At 27.2% G+C, this 27,360-nt stretch overlaps 1 protein-coding gene across 3 annotated transcripts in view; it reads left to right on the forward strand.

Moving 5' to 3' along the window:
- LOC117171658 (coiled-coil domain-containing protein 186) overlaps positions 1 to 23,366 on the forward strand; it is a 26,608-nt gene extending 3,242 nt beyond the window's left edge. The window contains exons 2-9 of one of the 3 annotated variants that reach the window (XM_033359164.1): positions 1,635 to 3,078; positions 6,153 to 6,423; positions 11,725 to 12,128; positions 16,760 to 17,298; positions 19,770 to 20,029; positions 20,191 to 20,214; positions 22,379 to 22,528; positions 22,613 to 23,366. In XM_033359164.1, coding sequence (XP_033215055.1) covers positions 1,635 to 3,078; positions 6,153 to 6,423; positions 11,725 to 12,128; positions 16,760 to 17,298; positions 19,770 to 20,029; positions 20,191 to 20,214; positions 22,379 to 22,528; positions 22,613 to 22,687 — 3,167 coding nt within the window. In that variant the 3' untranslated portion in view covers positions 22,688 to 23,366. The remainder of the gene's footprint in view (positions 1 to 1,634; positions 3,079 to 6,152; positions 6,424 to 11,724; positions 12,129 to 16,759; positions 17,299 to 19,769; positions 20,030 to 20,190; positions 20,215 to 22,378; positions 22,529 to 22,612) is intronic. The other 2 variants (XM_033359166.1, XM_033359165.1) reach the window with 2 other exon arrangements.
- Positions 23,367 to 27,360: the final 3,994 nt, after the last annotated feature.

The following is a 27,360-nucleotide window of genomic DNA, read 5'->3' on the forward strand; positions in this document are numbered from 1 at the left end:
ACGCTTCGAAAAAATTCAGGCGTATTTCTTGGCTGATTACAAGAACTTTTTATTCTTGATGATTTTTCCGAAAAGCGCATCGTTTATTGTAAAAAAATTCATAAATTTTTTCACAAAAATTTTGCCATTAAGACGCCATTTTGAAAATACTAAAAGGAAAAATCGATCTTTGAACCATGTATTCTGAAAGTTTAGACATTTATTCCACCGGTTAGTGAGATTCCAGGTTAATTACAGACTCGAAAAGCTTTGGAAAATGGTTCACAAAAAAAATAGGCACGAAAAATCACGTTTTTTTTTTGTTTAAACTGCATTTTGGGATAATAAATAAATTTTTTGAAGAATTTCATTGGCACCGTCGGAAAGAGGAGATCTTAAGCAATAAAAATATATGTTTCTCAATTTTTTCTAGTGTCGTATAGTCTTAGTTCTTGGCCGTTGAAAAGCAGTGTCCCGGTAGTGGCGTTTTGGCCGTTTAAGGGTTAAAACCAAAATTTCCTTGATTACAGCTCGATAAAAATCTATAAAACATCAACTTTCCTCTGCCAATTTAACGAAAATTAAAAAATAAAATCTCCTGGTATCAAACTTAATAAAAATGTTAAAAATACAACACTTTCTCGCCTTCATCTCAACAAAAGTTGGCCAGCAAGCCAAAAAATGAACGTTTATCAATTCGGGAAGAAATTAAATACCAAAATTTCTTCTCTTTTAAAATTTAAATGGGCAAATTCAAACTTTTTTATATATACATCCTTCCAAGTTGAATTATTCTGATTGAAAGTCGTTTCAAGTTAATAATTGATCTATTGTTATTCATAAATAAAATTTCAACACTTTCACTTACAAATTTGAAAAATTGTGCAAGAAATAATTAAAATTGTTTAGTTTTGATTATTTTACTTTTAATTTCTCATCATAAATAAACATTAAATACTGTTGAATATTAAAAAACTTGTTCTTTGTTTAATACAAAAAGTTAAAATTGAATGGATTAAAAATTGAATAATCTAGTCTTAAACAATATTTGAGTAGGATTTAAAATGTTATAAAGTCGGTTAATTATTAATATGTTTATTTGATAAATTAATTTCTATTAATAGTTTATAAAGTTTCAGTTGTAAATTTAAATTGGTTTAACTTAACAAGACTTTAGAAATGGAGCAGATCAATTTATTAAATCATTAATTTATATTGACAGTTGATAAATTTAAAACGTTTATTATCTAAAATTTTTAAATCCAAAAGCTTTTAATTGTTAATTATGGGTCTGAAAAGGAATACTTAAAGTGGACTATTTTTAAAATAAACTATTTTATAATTACGCATTGTAAACTAAATGATTTCACCATCGAAAAAGTTAATAATGTAACCTAATCCAAAAAAGTTGAAATCCAACTAATTTTAAATTGCATTATATCATGCAATATGAAATCTCTAAAATTTCTGGTCAAAAAATAAATTTGCTATTAAATAGAAAAGGTTTTCCCGGTCCAGTGGCCACCCTGTTATTCCTTAAAATAAAATATATTTATTTTGTTTGTATTTTATTTACTTTTGTAACAAACATACTAAGCAAATTCATTTTTCAATTTTTCAAATTAAGAATTTTTCTTGATTCTTATTTTTTTCAGGAGACTTCCAGTCTCAAGAAAATCTTGAAGACGTTATAACTGATGAAGAAGTGAATGAAACGATATTTAAAAAGTCTAACTCCTCTCTACTTAATTCGCTATTTGAGGAAAGTAAAAGTCCTGAAAACATTAATATTTCTTCTTCCATGAATATGGTTACTTCTGAAACTTTAAATGTAGAAGACTGCTTAAATTTACAACATCCTGATCAAAAATTGAAAGATTTCGACAACAGAATGAGCAGTCATGACACAAATACTTTTCAGGAATCTCCCGACTATCCAACAAATAATTCGCCTAAAAAATCGCATTCCAATATCGAAGATAACTCTCATCAACCTTCAGAAAAGTCCATTAACAATCATTCCCAAGAGACTTTTAAAAATGAAGTAGCAAATTTACCTAGCGAAAGAAAAAATCAGAGCATTCCCTCAAGGAATACCCAACCTACTTTGGCAGAGGATAGCAAACTCGTAAAGATTTCACTGCCAACGAATCCGATTAATTTAATGCAGACAAATACGCAGTTTCTGAACAAAAGTCGTAATTTTTTCAACTTCATTACAGAGAAATCTACTAATATTATGGAAAAAACGATGTTGCCACAGCACATTGCTGGTCGCTACAATTCTATTATAAAACTGGCCGATCCTGGTGTAAAAAAGGCTATAGAAGATTCATGTACAAGTTCGGAATCTTCTTCAACGGATCTAACTTCTAGTTCTGAAACCGATTTGGCTAAAATTCCGAGAACCACAGACGAACCTCCGCAGTTTAGCACAGTTAAATTTAAAGATGAATCAGGATTCTATGATTTTGAAACTGAGAAATCTGTGAGTGAACCGAGAGGAAACTGTTTCTCTGATAGAGAACCAAATACAGAGACTGCTCATAATTTGGATTTGAGGTTTGAGCCAAGTGGAGACGAGAAGAGCTCTTTTTCAAATGATTTTGCAGATAAAATTTCTCTTGATGCAAAATCAAATGGAGTTCTTAATCCGTATAACATTAGATCTTCGGAATCTTTGGATAATAGTCCAAGGCCAGCTTCAGAAGAGGATTCGGAAGCTGATAGTTCTTATCGAGAAGGCTCGATTGATTCTGCGATTTCGAAAAGTCCTAATAATGGATTGCACAATCATCCGACCTATTTGTCACTTTTAAGAGATTATGCATTAATGAAGAAGGAAAATGAGAAATTTGTTGAGAGGATTGCGAAGTTGGAGGAACGGAATCAGCGTCTCGAAGTGGAGAAAATTGGAGAATCGCAGAAGGAAGAGATTGCGACTTTGGAAAAAACTGTCAGTCGCTTGACCAATGAATTGAAGACTGCTTTCTCGAATCAAGAATCGATGAGTAAAGTATATGCTGCTGCTAATAAGGAACGAGAGAGTATGGTCATGAAATATGCGGTCAGCGAGAAGCAGCTGATAGATGCACAAAGGTAATATGAAAAATCACAATAAATATCACAATAATCGTTTTTTTTTAATAGAAAAATATCTGTCAAAAAATGTGTTTTTTCACTATATAAGATGTACGTTCCACCTAAAGCCCTCTGTTTACGGTAAAGACTTATTTTTAATACCCGGCAAATACTTTAAACTCCGCAAAAAAATTGTTAGAACACTTTTAGGCACAAATTAAAATGCATCTTTAAAATCGTACCTATTTTTTCTAGTTAGAATTTTTCTCGCCAGGTGGCGCATTGCATTTTAACCATCCCCAATTAGTGTTCTGAGCCGGTTATATTACTTTGAGAACGATAACGAGAATGAGAATAGTACCAAGAATATAACTGAGAAATAAATTCTCTGAGAATTTACTAGTATGAGAATCTCAGAATTTATTTTAATTAATAGAAAATTGTATTTTTTCATTAACTTTTCGATTGAAAATTCAACTCTTTTTTTGAAAGTTTGTCTTTTTGATCTTAAATTTTACCTGCTTTAGCGTTGAAAAATTAACTGAAATATTTTCTGGATGGAAGTTCCACTTATAAAAAAAATTTGTTTTTTATTACAAATTCATCTGTTTTAGTACAAAATTGATCTTCTTTAAATAAAAATGTAATTATTTGGTAGAGAGTTTACTTATTTTGTTAAAAATTCATCCTTTTTGGTTGAAATAATTCGTCTTTTTCGATTAAAAATTCAATTTTTTTTGTAGAAACTTATTTTTTTGTTACAAAAATTCAATTTTTGATGTTTCTGAGTTAACTGGAATCTTTCTTGAATAATAACTCAACTTTTTTTGTAATAAAAAATTCTTCTGCTTTAAGATAAATTTCATATTTTTTGATAAAAATGCAACTATTTGTTAGAGAATTCAACAATTTTGTTGAAAAGTCATCATTTTTGGTTAAAAATTCATCTTTTTGGATTGAAAATTCAATTTTTTTTTATAGAAAATTATTTCTTGTTAACAAATTTATAATTTGATGGTGAAAATTCGACTAAAATCTTTTTCAACAGAAAATTCAACTATTTTTTTGAAAATTTATCTTTTTGATTTAAAACTTCATCTGTTATAGAAGTAATTTCATTTTTTGTATGAAAATGCAACTTTTTGGTTAAAAATCGTTATTTTTTGCTTGATAATTCAACTAATTTGTTTAAAACATTTGGTTGAATCGCTTTGTTAAGAAATCACTTTTTTTGTTAAAGATTTATATTTTAAGTTGAAAAGTTATCTCGTTGGTTAAAAATTTAATTATCTTGAGATAAATGAATTAAGTAAAATATTAACTACTTGGGTCAAAGTTAAACTACATTGTGAAATTTTTTTATTGAAGTCTAAAGTCTGGTTGAAAATTTAACTGTTTAGTGGAAAACAATTTTTTTTTGTTTTGTTTAGAATTCATTTTTTAACAGAAAATGGAACTTTTCAATTTTTTAAGATTGATATTTTTTAGGTAAAAATTCGCGATTTTTTTGTAAACAATTTATTTTTTTAGTTTGAAATTTCCTTTTTTTGCGTAAAAATGCATCAGTTTCGTGTAAAATTAATTTTTTGTTGAACAGTCATATTTTTTGTTTGAAAATTGAATTTTTATTAAAAAAAATTGTTTTCTGGTTTGGAGGTTCAATAATTTAGATAAACTTTCATTTATTTTTTGAGTGAAAAATCTTTATTTGTTAGAAATTCGTCTTTTTGGTTTTAAAATTCTTTTCTTTTGTTGTATAAATTGCATTCCTTTTTATTAAAATAGAAGCTATGACACTTTGACATTGGTAATTTGTCTTTTTAGGTTGAATATGTAACTATTATGTTAAAAATTCAAGTATTTTGTTATAGAGTAATCTTTTAAAGTAGAAAAAACTTTTTTTTTGTTTGAAGTAAATTAATACATTTGAAAATGTTGTATTTATGTATGAAACACTGTAATTCCTGAATATCTTTGAGCTAGAAAATAATTTACATTCAACCGCTGATATAACATAAACAATAAAAGTATTGTTAAAAATCAGAAATTCTTTCAAATTCTCCTAAATTTTGTCATATTCTCGGTTATATAACCTGAACTTAAATTCTCGGGTTTGCCTTATTTATAATTTTATAAATAGCTCATAAATTAGGAATCAATTAACTACGTTCAGCAGTTCTAAATTTGGGGAATTGAAATATTTGTGGGAATTTAATAATTTGTTTGTTTTATAAATCGGTTCTTAAATTCGGCGAATTTTAGTATCATATATTTTTAAATTCGGGATTATATTTTTTGTCAATTAAAAATCTGGTCGTTATTTGAAATTTGGGAAATTTCATAATTCGGTAAGAATATATGTTTTCGGACATTTTTCCTTCATTTGTGTATCTGTTATTCATTTTTAAATTAGTTTTTATAAGTTCTGAGCCTTATGTAATATCTGAATTAAAATATTACCCTCTTCTAATTCAGCAAAGAATATTAAAAATAAAAAGTTCCACCTTGCACTCGATAAAAATCCTTTTAAAAAAATGTCGTCTTAATTAAAAAAAAAAAAAAAACTTAATTTGTTCCTTCCAACTAGATAAAAATTTTATAATAAAAAACCATCCTTTTTCCTAATCATATAATATTAACAACTAAAATTACCCCCTCTATAACAACTTTTGTTAGGAATTGAGTTTTTTAGTTGAAAATTAAAAAAATTTGGTTGCAAATTCAGTGAATCTCATTGATTGAAAATTCAACTATTTGGTTCAAAATTAATATATTTTGTTGAAATAGCAATATTTTTACTTGGAATTTTAGGAACTAAAATCATTTAAAATTGAATTTAAGATAACCCCACATTAATTTTATTTAAAATAATTTATTCCTCTATTTTTTTTTAAATCTCCTTATTTCCCTGCGTTTTTACAGAATTTTCAAAAGGTGTCTATTCTGAAATTAAAAATATTTTAGGTCCTGAATATAGTTGGCCCTTTTACTTTTTAGTGGGTATTTAATTTCGTTTAATATGAATTAGGAAATAAGATATAATTTATAAAGAAAGTAGATCTCTTATTTTCATTAAATTAAATCATTCACAGAGGAAAAGAAGTAGCTGAACGAAGACTCAAAGAAATCTCCAAAGAGCACGAATTGTTACAAAGTAAATTGAGACAATCTCAAGGAGAACGAACGAGAATTTGCAACATTTTGGACAACAAATGCACGGAACTAGTTGATCTTCAAAAACAGGTAGATCGTCTAAAAGAAGACATAAACATGAAAGAAGTAAAGTTAAAATGGAGTCAAACTAAACTCAAAACTGAAATGGACCTGCAAAAGGAAACCCAACAAAAACTAGAAGCCGCAACGGTAAATATATTAAGCTCATTTTCATCAAAATAATTGAATTTTCAACAGAAAAAAGATTAATTAAAAAAAAAAATTGTCAAGCAAACAGTAGCATTAACAACCAAATAGATGAACTTTTCAGTGAAAGAGGCGAGTTTCTAAAAAAATATATAAAAATTTAGCGAAACAATAACATTTTCAAGACTGAAAGTCGAATTTTTTTAAAGACAGTTGAATTTTTAACAAAAAATTTACTTTTCAACTAAAAAATTTTTAATTTTTAACTAAGAATGATCATTTTTCTAGCATGACTTTTAACAGTTGAATTTTCATTTTAAAAAATTTCATCTTCAACTCAGAAAGTTAAATTTTTAACATAAAAGACCATTTAAAAACAAATAGTTGAATTTTTAACGAAAAAGTTGAAGACACAACAAACAAGATTAGTTTTCTACCCAAAAAAATAACTTTTGAACAAAAGACATGAATTTTCTACCACATAATTCAATTTTCAACTTATACAATATACAGAATAAAGTTTTAACCAAAAATGGAATTACATTTTCAGATAAAAGCTCTGATAACAGAAAATAACTTTGAACAAAAAAGAAACGAATTTCAAACAAAGTTTTTAAATTTTTAACTAAAAAGATTAGTTTTCGACCAAGGGGATTAAAATATGATTTTTATCAAAAAAAATTGTGTTATACAACATAACAATTTCATTATCCTTCTTATTATATGATTTAAAAATCAATTAATTTCTTGCAAAATAGTTTGCTGACTTTTATCGACTTCCGCAATTTATAATATATGTGAAAAAACCGTGGGTTTTACAAAGAAAGTTAATTTTTTTATAAACCGGAAGAAATCACGAGTGCATAAAAGTGCATTGTAAACCTAAATTTAAGAAATTCAAATTAAATTAAAATCCAAATTAAAAATCCTATTTAATTTCCAATAATGAAATTGATGCAAACTCCTGAAAAAAATCCAACAACCAAATATGGACCACAACGAACAAACAAAAAATGCTCCTACTGCAATCTGAAAAAAATTTTGTTTTAAATTTCGGACAAAAATAAAAATAAAATAATTGAATTATTAATAATAGTTGAATTTTAAACTGTAATTGTGAATCCTTAATAAAAAAAAAGTTAATTTTTTTAAAATTATTTCAACTTTAAGTCGATTAATCAACTTTTCAACAAAAAATAATGAATTCTAAAAAAATGTAACAGTTGATACTTCAACCTAACAATTGAATTTTTAATCAAAAAGGATAAACTTTCAACAATGAAGATTAAATGTTTACCAAGAAAGACGAATTTTCAACAAATTAAGTTAATTTCAATAAAAATAGTTAACTTTTTAATCAAAAAAGAGTTTTAACAATAAAAAATTTGTTTTAAACAAAGTAGTTGAATTTTTGACGAAAAGAGATGACTTTTGAACAATATAGTTGGATTTTCAACAAAATAATTTTTTGTTACAAAATAATAGAATTTTCAACCAAACCAGATGAATTCCGAGCCAAAAATGGCCTTTTAAATAAAAATTAAATAAGATTAAGCTATCTTAAATCTATTCTAACCCTTACTTAACACACTTCTGCTGTCTGACGTACTTTAACACTGTTTTTTTTACCCCTACGGAAAAACTGTTATAAAAACTTAACGGTTGTGTATTTTGACCTGCCAATTTTTTCATAGCTTCTTTAGATCTCACTTCCCAAAGAAATATTGGACTCATAAAAAAAATAATTCAAGTATACCAAAAATATTATTTAAAAAAAATCTGTCCAAACATTCTCATGGCGCGCTGCGCGCACGGCTCGCCAGTTTGAGCGCGCCTAGGGCGCGCGACGGTTGAATATCGCGCTTCGCGCTCGGATATTTATTCTTTGCATTTGGAATGCTTAAAAAAAGCTTTATGAAAAATATCTCTTTTAGATGGCAGTATTTATATGCGTCTTCATATTCTGAATTGTCTACTTAATTAAGTATAGTCAAAGATTAAGTTTCTCAAAACTCTGTAGGCTTTTATGTACACATTCTCATCATGACACTCGCGCTGCGCGCTCTATTTCCGGCAGACATTTGTAAACAGGTTTTGTTGAATTCTTTTTCTCGTAACTTTCGTCGTTTTTCCACACATTTATTTTTTTTCAATGTTATTTTTTACGAATAAAACAAAAAGTACGCGTCCTATCAAAAAGTGATTTTAAACGAAATTGTAGATTTTTGAAGAAAATCCAAAAATGTATTATAATTATCGTGTAGGGCTTTCAAAAAGAAATGTTTTTCTTCTCTGACTTTTTTTCATATCGTGCGTTTTTTAGCTTCAAATTTTGATTTTCGGATAAATTATTTGTTCTTTTTAATACTATAAATATCCGTGCATTTAATTTTCAAATTCAGAAAACAAGTGGTCTCAAAAATGTTCAAAATGCGCTCACTTTTTGAATTTTTATCAAAAATGGCTGGTTCACGAACTCGTCCTTTCTTTTAGAACCCAAAAAAAGTGTGCCAAAGATGGATTCAATTCGTTAATTTTTTCGAGAGTTATCGTGTTTACGGGCGGACAGACTGACAGACAGACGCCATCGTAAAAATCTGATTTTCGGATTCAGGGAGTCTCGAAACGTGGAGATCTGTTGAAAAACTGTGATGTCAAATTTCCGACAATTCTAATACTTTCTCAATCATAAATGATGAGAATGTAAAAACATGTATTTATGGAAAATTGTAGAAAAAAGTTTTCAACAAATAATTTGTTGATAACAAATTTTTTTTGTATATTTTCTAATATTGGAATATCTTTAAATAATGCTTTTTTATGTAACTTTAGCTATTTCAACTATTTTCCTGTTATTGACGAGCACCGGGAATGTCAAATAGGAAAAAGCCCATTTTTTCGTCATATTTGTTTATTTATTAAAAAATTGAAAATTCAAGTGAAAAATCACTTCGAAATCTTATTAGCTTATTTTCCATATCTTTTTTTTGTCGAAATCGGTGAAGGTTTGTGGGCTGTACGTTATTCTGAACCAAACAAGTAATTTTTTTCCCCTATATGCGTTATTTGGCTTAAAGTGTTCATTTTACTGTGTTTTTTTGGAATTTTGTAAATGGTATAACTGTGGTAAATTTTGCTTTTATCAAAAAAAGTCATGAGTATAAATTGTTTGTCTTTTCGAATACTATAAACATCCGTAGAGAAAAATTTTTAATTTTGAAAAAAGTGGTCTCAAAAATATTCAAAATGTGCTCACTTTTTGAATATTTATCCAAAATGGCCTTCCAGTGAACTCGACTTTCATTTGAAGATATTAAAAGAATTTACGAAAGGAAAATTCAATCAGTCAATTCTTTGGAAAGTTATCGTGCTAACAAAAAAACCATCCACGGACGGACAGACAGACGCATTGGTAAAAAACTGTTTTTCGGATTCAGGGGGTCTCAAAGCGTGGACATTTGACAAAAACGGAGCCCCCCCCTTCGTTTTTGTTTATTCATGACAAATTAATTAATTCATTCCCCTCCCCCCGGTATGAATTAATTAATTTGTCATGAATAATGTTTCGGTAATTCTGTTGTTTTTTTTCGAATCGTGAAAAGTAGCAATAAGAACATTTTAAAAAAAGTAAATTTTTTGAAAACCCACACATGAGACGAATAATAAAATTAAAAAACATTGGTTGTGATGAGAATGTGCCCGCGCAGAGGGCTGATTCTTTTATTGTTAATATCGTTTTTCACAATCAAAACACAAAATAAGCATGCTATCAAAAAGTGATTTAAATCAAATTTGTAGATATTTTTAAAATGCATAACTTTTGTCTAGCCATCTTTTCACCTATTTTGCACAGTTTAACCGCAAAGTGTAATTTTTGAGTTTCCATTATTTTTTGATGCTGTCAAAATTTGAATTTTCAAAAAAATTAAAAAAAGTTGTTAAAACTGTCTCGTAGGCATTAAAAAAGAAATATTTTTCTTCTCTTGACTTTTTTCCATATCGGGCGTTATTTGGCTAAAAAGGTTGATTTTCAAGTGTTTTTTGAAATGTTGTAAATGCTATTATTCTGGTAAATTTTGGTTTTATAGAAAAAAATCGTAAGGATAAATTGTTCCTCTGATTGAATACTATGAATATCCGTGCAGACAATATTTGAATTTTAAAAAAAAGTGGTCTCAAAAATTTTCAAAATACGCTCACTTTTTGAATTTTCACCCAAAATGCTTGGCTAACGAACTCGACTTTCCTTTGAAGATAGTACAAGAATTTACCAAAGGAAAATCTAATCAGTCAATTCTTTTGAAAGTTATCGTGCTAACAAAAAAACCATCCACAGACAGACAGACACATTCGTCAAAACCTGTTTTTCGGATTCATGGGGTCTCAAAACGTGGACATTTGACAAAAACGGGAGGGGGGGGGGGGGGGGGGGGGGGGGGGGGGGTCAAATTTTACACAAATCTAATACCTTCTCTTGATGAGAATGTAAAAAAGTGGGTAAAATTGCGTTTTTTGCCAAAAAAATCTCAACTTATCCAATTTTGGATAAAAATCGCAAAAAATTTAAGTGAGTTTGCTCAAGATGTAGCACTATAAGAAAAAAAATACAATATTAGTGGTCCTTCAAAAAAGGTATTTTATTTTGGAAATTGAATGGAGGAATTTCGCGGAAAAAAACATTTTTTTATTTCAATTGAAAAACATCAAATCTTTATTTCTACTGGCTAAAATATTATAAATTTGATCTGAAAATTAGAAAAAAAAAACATTGAAACTGGTAAACGAACCATTACGTTTATACCAATCTTCAGTTTCCTACGCAATCTTCGCACATGCACAACTGCTTCATCCATTTCGTCATATTTGGGAAGCTCGTCGCATATGCGTCGAGAGCGTAAATTATAAGCCATCTAGAATATCAAATACAATATTAGATATTGTAAAAAAAAATTACAGCATCAAATCATTTATCATACCTACTGTTTTGTGCACTTAGACTCAAATTCACCGAAAAAAACACCAGCAACTCCAAGTTGATATGCTTAACCTTACTTGACACACTGGGGTACAGGCTACCCCAGCCGATTTCAGACAAGCACTGAGAAAGTACTGGCGTTCTAAATGTGACGCCACCAACTGTAAGGCATAGTAGTATTCTCCAACTAATGCCGGATGGCGTTGGTTACCCGATTCTAACGAGTTTGAGTACACAAAATTAACTTGGAAATATTCTGGGGTGTTGTGTACCCTAGTGTGTCCGGCAAAGGTTAAACCCCAGATAATTTATGAACTACATTTTTTCAGGCCAAAATAAACGAAATGAAGGAAGAGTGCGATCTAATTCGCCGAGAAACTCAAGATTCAATGCGCAAGTTTCAACAATCTGAGGAAAACAAGGCTGTTACGTTAGACCAGCAATTGAAGGAACAACAGGCACGATTAATTTTAGAGCGACACGTGACAGAAGACAAAGAAATGTCGAGGCTTCAGTTGCAAAAGGAAGTGGAAACTTTCAAACAGAGGCAACAGGCCTTGATTGAAGAAAACAATACACTCAGTTTGAAAATTCAAGATTTAGAAAAAAGCAGGCTATCCTACGAAAGCAATCTGAGTAATTTGAAATCGATTGCTGATCACCGTCAGAGAGAAATTGTCGATTTGGTCGCTAGAGTTTCTCAGCTGGAGACTCTGAAGGTTCAGTTAAAACAGTAAGTATATTAGTAATATTTAATAATAGTTAAAAATAAAATAATTAAAAATCAGAGTGGCCACCAACCCGGGAGAACCGGGAGAAAGCCTGGAGATTTCACGTATTTTATAATGTGCACATTTTGTAATTTTTTTAAGTTCCCAACTAGAAATTATATAATGTGTAAAGTGTTTAGAATAATTAAACTTTAAAGGTTTACAACATCTAAATTTTATATTACAGGCCTTGATAGTCAGTTTTGAATTTAATAAATTTTGATGTAAATATAAAGCAATTTTTGATTGAAAAGCATGAAACTATACATTTAAAAAAAATGAAATCATATAACAATATTGGCTTTTATTCTTAATCTTAATTTTTAATTTTATATTTAAGATCTTAAAATTCTCCGATTCTCAGTTGAAAATTTAAACAAATAAGTCATTTCAAATTGAAAAATATTTTATAATCAAAAATTTCTAGAATGAATGATAATTCTAAAGGGAGATTTGAAATAAAAAAATAATTAAAAATTAAGTTTAAAATAGAAAAACGATGAAATTTAATCTATCTGAAATTGATGCATCAGTAAAAGGACACTTTTGGTAATTGTAAGTGGTTACAATTTTAGATTTCTGAATTTTTATTAACTACATTTTTAATTTCTTTCCTTTTTTAGGTTTTAATTTTCAATTAAAGTTAAATTGGTTAAATTTTGGAAAGTATTATTAGCAATTTGAAAATTATTAATTTTAATCGCTTTGAATTAAAATGATTCAAATTTAAAAGTCTTCAATCTTTAATTATTTATTTTGAACGTTTCTAATTATGAAGAAAACAATTTCAATTACTCTTAATTTTAATCCATACAGTTTCCAAAACTGGAATCTTAAATATACCATTTTTAACGTTTTGACATTGTCATATTTTTAAATGTTAATCTAAGATCATTCTAATTTCGTGATTATCCAAATCAAATTACAATTCTTTAATTTTTAGGGCTTCAACTTAGAAATTATACAATTCAACTCCTTTTTCTAATTAAATTGTCCAAAATCGTTGGTATATTCTTTTAAATTTCAAGAGCTTGCAATTCAAAATTATTCATTATTAACTATTATTTCAAAAATATTAAAAACCTTATATTAAAAAATTGGTTTAATAATGGATTTTTAAATTTGTATATTTTCATGTTAGTAAATAGAAATTCAGAGACAGGAACGCGCGGTTTGCGCGTGCGCGTTGCTAGATAAAACGCTTATCTGTACTTTCCTTTATTAGACACAACAATTTCATTATCCTTCTTATTATATGATTAAAAATCAATTAAATTCTTGCAAAATAGTTTGCTGACTTTTATCGACTTCCGCAATTTATAATATATGTGAAAAAACCGTGGGTTTTGCAAAGAAAGTTAATTTTTTTATGAACCGAGAGAAATCACGAATAATCACCGGGAGAACCGGGAGAAAGCCGGGAGACAAAAATTAAAAAAAAGAGTGGCCACCCTGAAAATATATATCTAAAATAATAAAATAATAAAGTAGTTTATAATAATAATTAATAATAGGCTTAGTACGTTTCCTGATGATACTTTTGATCACAGTTTGTGAATTTATCTCAAATGCGAACTGAATTAATGGAACTTAAGAAGAAAATCCAACTATTTGTGGCCAAAAATTACTTTTGAAGATTACTTTTATTGAAAATTATTATTTTTTTTTAAGAATCGTTGTAGTTGAGAAGTCATCTCTTTGATGGAAATTTTAAACCTTTTGTTAAAAAATCGTGTTTTTTTTTCTTGTTAAAAATTGATGTTTTAATTTGAAAATTGATCATGCATAGTTGTTAGAAAATTAATCTGTTCTTGTTGAGCATTCAACTATTTTATTCAAAATTCATATTTTTTGTTGTTTTTAATGACTCAACATTTTAACCAACGCAATATTTTTTGGCAAAAAAATTCAACTATTTGGTGGAAAGAGTCCAGTCAAATTAGACTTTTTTCCAGAAAAAATTTATAAAGTTTAGATATCTATCTTACCTTGGTTTGCATGGCGTCATAATTACATATCAAAAGAGTTTCCATCCGGCTGGCGGGTGGAAACACCCTTAAAGCTAACGAAAAACCCCCGAAATTCGGTTTTTGCTATCCTTTCGAAAAGGGTGCATCTAACAACAAAAATAGTTCAGTACAACAAATATTATATAAAATTCTGAACAAGAAGGGATATGTGCATTTATGTTGTGTAATTCTCCGAAATCCTTTAATTTTCTGAATTCTCTAAATTCCTGAAATTCTTTGAATTCTATGAATTAATCGAATTACCTAAATGTTCCGATAACCCTGAGAATCTATTTGTTGCTTGAATATCCTGAATACCTAAAATATTCGAAATTCTCTGAAACCTTTTAATTTCCTGAATACATCAAATTCTTTGAATGCTTATGATCCTCCGATTTCTGTTATTATTCTAAATTCCTAAAATTCTCCGAACTCCGTTAATATTCTGAATTTCTTAAATTTCGTGAATTTTTTTAATCCTCCGAATTCCTTGAATATTCTGATATCCTGAAATTCTTTGAATTCTATATTCCTTGAATATGACAAATTCGTTGAAGATTCGAAATTCTACAAAATCCTTTAATTTCCCGAATTCCTGAAATTCTTTGAATCCTCCGATTTCTTTGAATATTCTGAATTCCTGAAATTCTTCGAATTCCTTTAATATTCTGAATTTCTTAAATTTGACGAATTCTGTGAATACCCCGAATTCCTGGAATATTCTGATATCCTGAAATTCTTTTAATTGTCTTAATGCTCCGATTTCTTTGAATATTTTGAATTCCTGAAATTCTTTGAATCCATTAATATTCTGAATTTTTTCAATTTGATGAATTCTTTGAATCTACCGAATTCCTCGAATATTCTGAATTTGTGCAATTCTTTAAAATCCGTTAATATTCTAAATTTTTTAAATTTAACGAATTCTCTGAATCTCCCAAATTCCTAGAATATTCTGAATACCTGGAATTCTTTCAATTCTGTAAATTACTGGAATCACCCAAATATCCCGATAACCCTGAGAATCTATTTGTTTCTTAAGTATCCTGAATTCCTTGAATATTCGGAATTCTATGAAATCATTTGATTTCCGGAATTCCTAAAATTCTCTAAATCCTCCAATTTCTTTGAATATTTTCAATCCCTGAAATTCTTCGAACTTCTTTAATATTCTGCATTTGTATAATTTTTGGAATTCCTGAAATTCTTTGAATTCTATGAATTACTGAAATTACCCAAATGTTTGGATGGCCCTGACAATCTATGTGTTCTTTGAATATCCTAAATTCCTTGAATATTCGAAATTCTCTGAAGTCCTTTAATTTCCTGAATTCCTCAAACTCTTTCAATTCTCCGATTTGTTTCAATATTCTGAGTCCCTGAAATTCTTCGAACTGCTTTAATATGCTGCATTTGTATAATTTTTTGAATTCTCTGAATTCCTTAAATTCTTTGAATTCTATGAATTACTGGAATTACCGAAATGTTCGGATAACCCTGGCAACCTATTTGTCCCTTGAATATCCTGAATTCCTTGAGTATTCGGAATTCTCTGAAATCCTTTAATTTCCTGAATTCCTAAAATTCTTTGAAATCCTTTATTATTCTGCATCTTTATAATTTTTTGAATTCTCTGAATTCCTGAAATACTTTAAATTATATGAACTACTTGAATGACCCAAGTCTTCGGATAACTCTGAGAATCTATTTGTTCCTTGAATATTCGGAATTCTCCGAAATACTTTAATTTGGCGAATTCCTTCAATATTCTGCATTTTTATAATATTGTAAATTCCCTGAATCCCCTGAATTCCTAGAATATTCTGAATTCCTGAAATTCTTTGAATTTTATGAATTACTTGAATATTGAGAATTCTCTGGATCCCTAGAATTCCTTAAATTATCTGAAATACCTGCAATTATCCGAATTGCCTAAAATATTTTAATATCATGAACTCCTTCAATATACAGTTCTCCAAATTTTCTGAATTTTTGAAAAATTCTGAAGTCTCTAAAATCTCTAAACCACTTCTATTCATCTTAATTAATTGAATATTCTGAATTCTGCGAAAGCTCTTAATTTCTAGAATTCTTCTTAAACATCTGCATTGTTTTGAATGACTTGGAATTTAGGAAATTCTCAGAATTCAGAAAATTCCATGAATTCGAGAAATCACACGAATTTAAGGAATCTATAAGATTAGGGGAGGTCCACGAATTCAGGGAATTTCAAGGATTTCAAAATAATACAAAGAATGTTAGCATTACATGTGATTTAAAAGAATGAAAAGAGTGTAAAATGTAAAGAATAATAAAAATTCAAAATAATAAAACATTCAAATCCCGAAATGCATTAAAAACTGAATGTTTTTGAGGTGTTTTTTTTTAATTTTCCAAGAACCTTACAACTTTAATATGTGGAAAAATAAAACATTTTGTGCACGAAAAATAAAACCATGCCTCTTAAACTATTTTTTTAAAAGTAATTTAACTGTAGAATTTTAAATTACGTTAAGACTAAATAGCAATAATATGTACCAAGTACTTTTCCTGACATCCCTAGAAATAAAAAAAAATCGTTTCAGTCAAGAGCAATGTCTTGCCTCAACGGAAGCGGAAGTCGAGCGCCTTCGACAAACGAACCAAGAACTCCAAATGGATATGGATTCATGTCGACAGCGAGAATCTCACATGCTCGACTTCACTCAAAAACTAACTGATAAAAATGTACGACTTCAGTCTGAATTCACTGCAATCGAGGCGAAAAATCAGCGCCTGGAACACGAACAAGGTCCCTTGCACGAACGCATTGCTGAGCTCGTGGCTAAAGTTAAATCGTTGGAGGAAAACCTCGTTTTGGAAAAGAAGAAAAGAATCGAAGATTGTGAAATTCTCGCGAAGCATGTGGCTGAGCAGACACAACTTATTCAAAATCTGACGCAAAAGCTGGAAGACAGCGAGGGAGAGAATGCCGTTCTGAAGAGGAAACATCAACTCTCTCTCAAAGAAATGACCAGAGAATTGCAGCATTGTAGAAAAAGATTAGAGGCTTTCGAAACTGCATCGCCTGGAGGTTCTCTGGACCCGACTTCCAGGACTGGATCAAGTACATCCCTGAATACAGGTCCAAATTTTATATTTTTTTCTATATTACTGTCGAGAATAATCAATTAAACTTTTTTTTTTAATTTCAAATTGTTTTGTTCTGTTTATTTAAGATTTTAAAATAAAAATGTTACAAGAGGAAAAGAACGGTGAAAAGGAAGTTTTCGGCCACCCTGAGATAATATTCTTGTCAGTAATTTATTTGCCTTGTATTTATATTTCCTTTTTCAGTTGCTTCCTCCTGGCGATTATATCTTTAGTTTAAAACGTTATTGTTTGGTTGTAAATTGAATAATTTTCTAGAACAGTAATTCTTTTTGTTCATTACTCAACTTTAATGTAGAAAATTCTTCTTTTCGGGTTGAAAATTCAACTATTTTTATATAAAATTAATTTTTTTTGTTGAAAATTCAAATTTTGATGTCAAAAATTCAACTGAAACCTTTTTTGGTTGAGAATTCAACTTTTTCTTTAATCGCCTTTTTGTTTTAATAATTCATCTCTTTTGTCATTTATTTAAAATTAAAATTTTCTTTTCATGAAATATCTACTATTACATTATTCGTTGAGAATTTACATTTTTGGTTGAAAATTCAATTATTTGGTTGAAAGTCGAACTACTTTGTTAAAAATTAATGTTCTTGGTTCATCATTTTATTTGAAGCCCCCCTTTTCATTCAAAATTTAACTTCTTGGTTAAAAAATATTTTTTCCATTATCTTTTTTATCTGAAAATTTAACTTTTGTGTTTGATTTAAAATCTATCTTTTTCAGTTGGAAAATCAACTATTTGGTTTAAAAGTTGTCTTTTTAGTAGACAATTATTCTTTGTGTTTAGAAATTTATCTTTTTGGTTAAATTCTTTTTTTTTCTTTAAAAATTAATTTGTTTTAAACATTCAATTTATTGTTAGAAAATTATCTCTTTCATATAAACTTAATCTTCTTTATTTATTTTTTTAAATTGAAAATTCAACTATTTTGTTGATAATTCATTTCTTTGGTTGAAAATTGAACTATTTTGTTTAGAATAAAACTATTTTTATATAAAATCAACTTTTATGTTGAAAATTCCACTGAAATATTTTTTGGTTGAAATTCAACAATTTTGTTGAAAAGTAATCTTTTTGGTCTAAAAAATCGCCTTTTTTTGATAGAAATTTCACTTTTCTTGATAAAAAAATCCAACTTTCAAGTAAAAACTGGTTCTAGAGGAAAATCATTCTTTTTCAGTTGAGGATTCAACTTTTTTATTTGGAAACTTTTATTTAAAATTAAAATGTTTTTTGCTTGAAATATCTAGTATTACATCATTTATTGAAAATTCACCTTATTGGAAGAAAATTTATATTTGAGCGTTGAAAATTCAACTGTTTTGTTCTTTCTTCACTGAAAAATCATTATTTATTGAAAATTCGTCTTCTTAGTTAGAAAATTAAGCTTCTGGATTGAAAGTTGAACTTTGTTATAAAGTAATTCTTTAGGTTGTAGATTTATCATTTTATTTGAAAATTTATTTGTTTGCTTATAAATTAAACTATTTTGTTGAAAATTCTCATCTTTTTGGTATAAAATTAATATTTGCGCGTTTATACTTCAAATTTTTTGTAGAAAATTAGTTGTTTTTTTTTTTTGGTTAAAAGTTAAATTATTTTGTTAGATAATCTTTTTTTTTGTTGAGATTTGTCATTTTAGTTGAAAATTCATATCTTTGGTTGAAAAATCGACTATTTTGTTGAAAAATTGTTTATTTTTTGGATAAAAATTCAACTATTTTCTTAGAAATTCATGTATTTTGTAGAAAATTCATTTTATTAAATAAAGTTAATATTTACGGGTTGAAAGTTGAATTACTTTGTAAAAAATTAGATTTTTTTTGGTTGCAGATTCATTGTTTTGGTTGAAAATTTGACTAATTTGTTTAAAATTATTTTTTTATCGAAAATTTAAGTTTACAATCTTTGGTTGAAAATTTATATGTTTTATTTGAAAATTCACGTACTTTGTTGAAAATTCGTATATTTTTGTTAAATTTAATCTTTTTGATTGTAAATTTTTCTTTTTGTTTGAAAGTTTATCTTTGTAGTTGGAAAATTCAACTTTTTCAGTTGAAATTTGATTATTGTTTGAACTTTTGTTGAAAATTAGTTTATTTTGCTTTAAGGTCATCTTTTTTGGTCGAAAAATTAACTTTTTTGTTAAAACTTTTCCCTTTTGAATTAAAAATTAATATTTTATGATAAAAGTCATCTTTTTTGGTTTTAATAAATAAATGAATTTGAAATGTTTTATTCCGCTAATAATAGATTTGATGTATAAAATGTTACAAGAATAAAATTCAAGTCTTTCATTATTTTTCAATGGTCAGGGAAAATATAAACTTGGTCAAGGAGAAATCAGGGAAAAGTGAAGGAATTTTAAAATTAAATTTTTCAGTCATCCTGATTATTAATTTTGTGATTGTTTTATTAATAATCTAATTTTTAAACAGGTGAAACAATAAACGGTGCCTTGTCAGACCACAGCAACTGTGTCGAGCATTCAATTAATTCTGTAGATAGGCAATCCTTAATAGATAAAATAATCAAGATGCAGAAGATCAACGTGAAAAAAGCAGAGAAGATAGATTTCATGGAAGAACACGTGAAGTCGCTGGTCGAAGAATTACAGAAGAAAACTAAAATCATTCAGAACTATATTCTAGTCGAAAATTTCGATGCCATGAGCAACAATGAAAGAGACAAAAATAAGGTATTACATTTCTTTAAATAATTACTCTAATTCTAGAAACTGGAAACTGAAAATAAGTGTAGTAGCTAAAAATCACGATAGATTATAAAACATTTATAATATGAACACTTATTGGTATTATTTTCTATAATAACATACAAATTTTACTCTCTCCACGCAAGCATATCAAGAGCAAACGAAATGCAGTAAGTTACTATTTTTCATAAGTATCAGAAGTGTGAAAATATTTTAAATCATTTCTTGTAATTTCGTTTAAAGTACGTAGTTCTTATAAGAATTAAAAAAAGAAACAAGAATCTAACGATCAAATTTGGGGTGCCAAAAATCAGATGTCTGAATAAATAATTTTTCTATGATTTTAAGAATCAAAATAATATTACTGATGATGCCATTTCAAACAAAAACATTAGTTTTAATAAAAAATTTGGTGAAATTACAAAAAATGTTTATTTTAACTTTTTTTGCAATTTAATTTTTATTCTATCGCCTACCTAAATTTTTGAGAAAACGGTTGGATTTTTATAAAATAATGATGACTTACATATTTTTTGTGGGTAAAAATTCTCTACAACTTACTGTTTCCAATTTTGAAAGTAAATTTTTTGAGGATGAAATTCTTTTAAAAAATGTTGTTTGTAAGATATTTTTAAACAAATAACCATGTTTTATGATTATTTACTTATTTTCAAAATTAAAAATCTTAGTTGTATGGAATGTGTTAATAAATTTCATTCTCAACAAAATAGTTGAATTTTCAACCAAAAAAGATTTTCTACCAAAAGAGATGAACTTTCAAACGAATAGTTAAATTTTCAACTAAATAGTCGAATTTTTTAACAACAAAAATTAATCTAAACCAAAAACAACTTCATTTATTTTTTCACCAAAAATATTAATTTAATCACCAAAAATATCAAATTTTCACAATTTTTTTACGAAAACAGATAAATTCTAAACAAAATACTTTAATTTTGAATCAAATAGTTAAATTTTTATCCAAAGAGGTGAATCTTTAAAAAAAAAATGTTGTAAGGAAGTTGTTCAAGCTTAAACCAAGTAGTTGAATTTTCTACCAAAAAAATTAAATTTCAACCAATTAGTCAGATTTTGCACCAAAAAGATTAATTTTCTACCAGAAAAATACGACTTTTCAAGGAAATACCTAAGTTCTCTACAAAATAGTTGAAGTTTGAACCCGAAAAATAAAATTTTAAACAGAAAGTTAATTTACTACCAAGTAGTTAAATTTTAAACTAGAAACGAAACATTTTTAACCAATTAGAAAATGTTTTACACACAAAAATTCATTTTCCACCAAGTTTCTGCCATAAAAGACGAATTTTAAACTAAATACCTGGATTTTGAATCAAATAGTTATACTTTCAACCAAAGAAGTAAATCTTAAATAAAGGAATTTTTAGCAGCATAGTTCAATTTTAAACCAAGCAGTTGAATTTTCAGCCAAAAGAATAGTAATTTTTAACCAAGTAGTTCTGTTTTCAACAAAAAATACGACAACAAAGTAGTTGAATTTTACAACCAAAAACTATTAATTTTTAATCAAATAATAAATTTTTCACGCAAAAAAATGAGTTTTCCACCAAGTTTCTACTCACAGAAGAATTTTGAACCAAATAGTTATGCTTGATTTTTGACAAAACAGATGTACTTTCAACTTCGAAAATATAAATTTTCAACCAAAAATCAAATTTCCATCAAGAAGTTAAATTTTCAAATAAATAGTTCAATTTTTAACGAAATTTATATTTTTTAATGCGTTATGTCACATTTTGCCCCCCCCCCCCCCCCCCCCCCCCCCCACGTCAAAAACGTCAAAAATTCTGTTCGCCAAAACCCTCCCCTAGAATTGTGACTTAGTTTTTGAACTGCCTCTAAGAAAAAAATCAAATACAAAAACTATTGTTAAAATAATTATTTTTTGTAAATTTTAAACTTTTTCCATACAAAATAATGATTTTTATTTCATAAGATATGACTGATAGTATCATCTCATTTTTTTAAGTTAAAGAAAACTCTTTTTACCAGAGACCCGAGTTATGGCACGACACAACTACATTAAATGTTCTTGTTTAAGATTAAAAAATTAATTTGTTTTTAAATTTAAATGGAGACATTGGATTGTGTTGTCCAAATTTGATGATTAGATTCTTCTTTTGTTCTTAATTTCTAAGAATTACGTTATTAAACTCGAATAGAATGAAAGAGAAATTATTTGAATGGCCTGGAGCTAAAATAAGCTGGATGATCAGTTATAAAAATAATTAATTCATAAAAAAGAATCAGCTTTTGAATCTGCAGTTAGAAACCTAATCAAAAATTCTTAAACAGGCTGAATTGGCGAGATACGGAGGAATAATGGCTTCAGTCTACAATCACAAAGTTTCGGATGACCATATGACACTCGAACTTTCCCTCGAGATAAATCAAAAATTGCAATCAGTATTGGAAGACACTTTATTGAAAAATATCACTCTCAAAGTAAGAAAACTTCAATTTCTCTTCATGAAACTAGAATTTAAAATACAATATTCAATTTTATAATTGCCCTTTTCATTTTTGAAGGACAATATCGACACTTTGGGAGAAGAGATCGCGAAACTGACTATGCAAATTCAGCAAAGGCAAAATGCAAAATAGAAAGGAATTTTTCAGAAATACGTAATCTGCGATTTACCAAACGTAGTATTATTATTATCGAGGGTGCTGGAATTGTACTTAAATCGAAATGCTCACGATTATTTTTCTAATATGAAAAATATAAAAAGAATGAAGAGAATGGTTTCTAAAACAAGAAACGTGTTTGTGAGCTGAAAGAACAATTATTTTAGTTCGTTGGGGTAAAAAGGTTTGAAACTTAATTGCCATTTGATTCTTTAATTTATGAACTTTAAAATTCGGTGTTTTGTATATTTTAGAGAGAAGATTAGAATATCTTTTTATAACTTTTATTATATTCATTCTTAGATTATTTACTTGTCTCTAGTCACAATATTTATCCATTAACTCTGACAATTCAACAAAGTTGAATAATTTCCCTATTTTAAACTACAAAAATAAAATCTGTCTTATTTTTGTAATTTATATGAAATTTTTAATTAATCAAATAAAACAGGATCATATGCCAAAATGTTATATCTTCCATTTATAGTTTTATTTGATTTTTAAAGGTTTAATCGTGAATACGTTCTTTGAACTATTGTAAATAATTGTCGTACCCCATAAATTCGTATTTAAATAGAAGTATGTAAAAAAGACGTATCTGCCAATACAAAATGTATCAAACGGAATAAAAAGTATATAAATGTATCATTCATAATTTTTGATTGTTATTTAAAACAAATTCCAGAATTTTTAAGTAAATAATTTTTTATTATTTTACGTAACGGAAGCACTTTAAAATCTACACGAACATTTTTAAAAAACTCTAATTTTCATTTAAAGGACCGGTTCTCAGATTGTCTTTCACTAATTACTTGTACTCGATGTCGGAAAATAAAAAAAAGTTTGAACTTAATTTTCTTATCAGACAACTTCAACAAACTACAAACAAACAAACTCTTATTTTTTTGGAAAAATGTCAAAAGTCAGCAAAGTTACGAATTATTGAAACTTTTCTTCACTTTCGGAATTATAATTTAAAAGCTTTTTAGGTAGTTTATTAGCAGAAAATATAACGGATATTGGTAAAAACGCAGTTTTCCGATAACGATATTAAAGAAAATTATTATTTTTTTATTTGTCTATAGCTTTCAGATTGCGTGGGTCAACAAAGCGCAGCTGCCTGATAAGAATATTGATTTGAAACTTTCTCTGGTATTGTCCGACATCAAGTACAAGTAATTATTTACAGAAAACTTGATAAGGGATCATCCATGTACTACGTTAATAATTGTGGGTAATTTTGTACCCCCCTCCCTTCCCCAGTTGACAACCGTTGATTTGGGTATGACCCCTCCCAGCGAAAGTAACGTATTTTTTAGGTGAAACCCGATTTTACGTTTATACAGTTAAACTTTTAATTTAAAAAAAAATTAATTATAAAAAAACGAATGTTCTACCAAATAGCTGATTTTTTTACTAGATTATTGAACTTTCAAGGAAAAATAAATAATTTTGTATACAAAAAAATTGAATTATCATATAAAAAATATGAAATTTGGATCAAAAGGTTAATTTTATACCAATAAAGACGAATTCTCAACAAAATACAAGAACTCTCAACCCAAAAATTGAATTTTCAACTAATTTAGTTCTTAAAAAAAAGCGAATTTTCAACTAAAACCGATACATTTTTAAACTAATAGAAAATTTTTTAAGCAAAAAATTTAATTTTTCAACAAGTTTCTACGAAAACAGACGAATTTTGAATGAAATAGGTATACTTTCAAACAAAGAGGTAATTTCTAAATAAAAGAATTTTGAACAGTGTTCAATTATTAATCCGAAAAGTATAATTTTAAACAAAACAGTTAATTTACAACAATGTAATTGAATTTTTAACCAAAAACTATTAATTTTAAATCAAATAGTAAATTTTTCACACATCTGGGTATTATTCACTTGTTAAACTTCGAAAGGTAAATTTTTAATCAAAAAAGTAAAAATTTCAATTAAAAAAAAATTAGTATAAAAAACGAATTTTCTACCAAATAGTTGATTTTTTTTACTAAATTATTGAACTTTCGTGACCAAATAACGAGTTTTCTATACAAAACAATTAAATTATTACCAAGAAGTTGAATTTTTAGCAAAAAAAAATAATTGTTAACCAAGTAGTTCAGGTTTCTACCAAAAATACGAATTTTCTACAAAATAGTTAAATTATCAACCCGATAAGTATAATTTTTAACAGAATAGTTAATTTACAACAAAGTACTTGAATTTTCAACAAAAAACGATTAATTTTTAACCAAATAGTAAATTTTTAACGCGTTCAGGTATTATTCAATTGTTAAACTTTGAAAGGTACATTTTTAATCAAAAATCGAATAGTTATACTTGTAATTAGACAAAAAAAAGTTTGGTAAAAAACGAATTTTCTACCAAATAGTTAATTTTTTTACTAAATTATTGAACTTTCAAGACAAAATAACGAATATTCTATGAAAAACAATTGAATTATCAAATCAAAAATATGAAATTTGATCAAAAAATTAATTTTATACCAAAAAAGGAGAATTCACAACAATATACAAGAACTCTCAACACAAAAGTTGAATTTTCAACTAATTTAGATCTTTGAAAAAAAAACGAATTTTTAACCAAAACCGATATATTTTTTAAACTAATAGAAAATTTGTTAAACAAAAAAATTAATTTTCCAACATGTTTCTACTAAAACTTACAAATTTTGAACAAAATACTAGAATTTTGAATGAAATGGGTATACTTTCAACCACAGAAGTAAATCTTAAATAAAGGGATTTTGAACAGTGTAGTTTAGCTTTAAACCAAGAAGTTGAATTTTCAGCAAAAAAATAAATAAATGTTTAACCAAGTAGTTCAGTTTTCCACAAAAAATAAGTATTTTCCAAAGAATGCCGACATTGTCTACAAAATAGTTCAATTATTAATCCGAAAAGTGAAGGAAACAGTTCATTTACAAAAATCTAGTTGAACTTGAAACCAAAAACGATTAATTTTTAACCGAATAGTAAATTTTTCACACATCCCGGTATTATTCAATTGTTAAACTTCGAAAGGTAAATTTTTTATAAAAATCAAATAGTTAAACTTTTAGTTAAAAAAAAATTATTATAAAAAACCAATTTTCTACAAAACTGTGGATTTTTGTACTAAATTATTTAACTTTCAAGAAAAAATAACGAATTTTCTATACAAAACAATTGAATTATCAAATTAAAAATATGAAATTTGGATCAAAAAGTTAATTTTATACAAAAAAAACGAATTCTCAACAAAATACAATAAATCTCAACCCAAAAGTTGAATTTTAATCTTTTTTTCCATAATGTATTTACTTGGCGCTTACATCACGCCAATTTTTGCATAGGACTTTTAAAATGAAAAGAGAAACTGAAACTTAGTGATTGTGAATTCTCTCTAATTAAAAATTTTAAGTTGTTTATTTGTAATCTCAGTTTTCAAGATTAAAACAAAAACTTAGCTTGTCTCGTTTGTTCAAAAATTTGTTGTTATTTTTAACGTTTTTTTTTGCGCATAAAGCAAAAAATATGTGTCAAATCAACAAATGATACATAACGAATTTGTAGATCTGTTTTTGGTACCACAATTTTGGTCTGTTCGTATATTTTCGTATTTTGCATAGTTTGACCGCAAACTATGCAATTTATTTGTGAAAATTAAAAAATTTCTTATGATATTATTGTAGGGCTTCCAAAAAGCAACGTTTTTTTTCCTCTTGACTTTTTTTCGTATCGTGCGTTATTTGACTTAAAATGGTCAATTTCGCTTTTTTTTTTAATTTTGAAATTGCTATAAAACTCTGAACATTTTTTTTATCGTAAAAAGTCGTTATTTTCGATTACTATGAATAGTCGTACATAGAATTTTTTAATTATGTAAAAAATGTGCCAAGGAACAATCCAGTCCAAGTATTCCTTCGAAAGTTATCTGATTAGCAACGACGACAACAACATACAGACCAAAAAATTTTGAATCTACAACCAAAAAATGAATTTTTAAGAAATTAGTTCAACTTTTACATTTTTAACCGATTCATGAATTTTAAACAAGAAGATTAAGTTTCAACATCTACAAAAAACGAATCTTTGACCAAATTCAAGAATTTCAACTAAAAAGTTGAATTTTCAAATAAAAACGATGATTTAAAAAAAGAAGATTAATTTACTACGAAAAATAACGAATTTTCAATGGAATATCAAAATGATCAGCCAAGAAGTTGAAGTTTCAACCAAAAAGGTTCATTTTTAAGCGAAAAGATTAATTTAATACCAAAAAAATACGAATTTTGATCAATATTCAAGAATTATCAACCAATAAGTTAAAGTTTCAACCAAAAAGGTTAATTTTTAAGCGAAAGGATTACTTTACTACCAAAAAAAGATGCATTTTTGATCAAATTCTAGAGCCATCAACCAACAAGTGAAAGTTTCAAGTAAAAACTTAAATTTTTAAACAAAAATATTAATTTACTACCAAAAAAGACGAATTTTGAACAGAACTCAAGAATTCTGAACCAAAAAGTTGAATTTTCAACTTAAAAAAAAGAATGTTTAAACTAAAAGATTAATTAACTATAAAAAAAACGAATTTTGAACGAAATTCAAGAATTCTGAATCAAAAAGTTGAATTTTCAAAAAAAAAAG

The sequence above is a fragment of the Belonocnema kinseyi genome, chromosome 4, assembly GCF_010883055.1.
Source record: "Belonocnema kinseyi isolate 2016_QV_RU_SX_M_011 chromosome 4, B_treatae_v1, whole genome shotgun sequence".
In the NCBI taxonomy this organism is placed as follows: Eukaryota; Metazoa; Arthropoda; class Insecta; order Hymenoptera; family Cynipidae; genus Belonocnema; species Belonocnema kinseyi.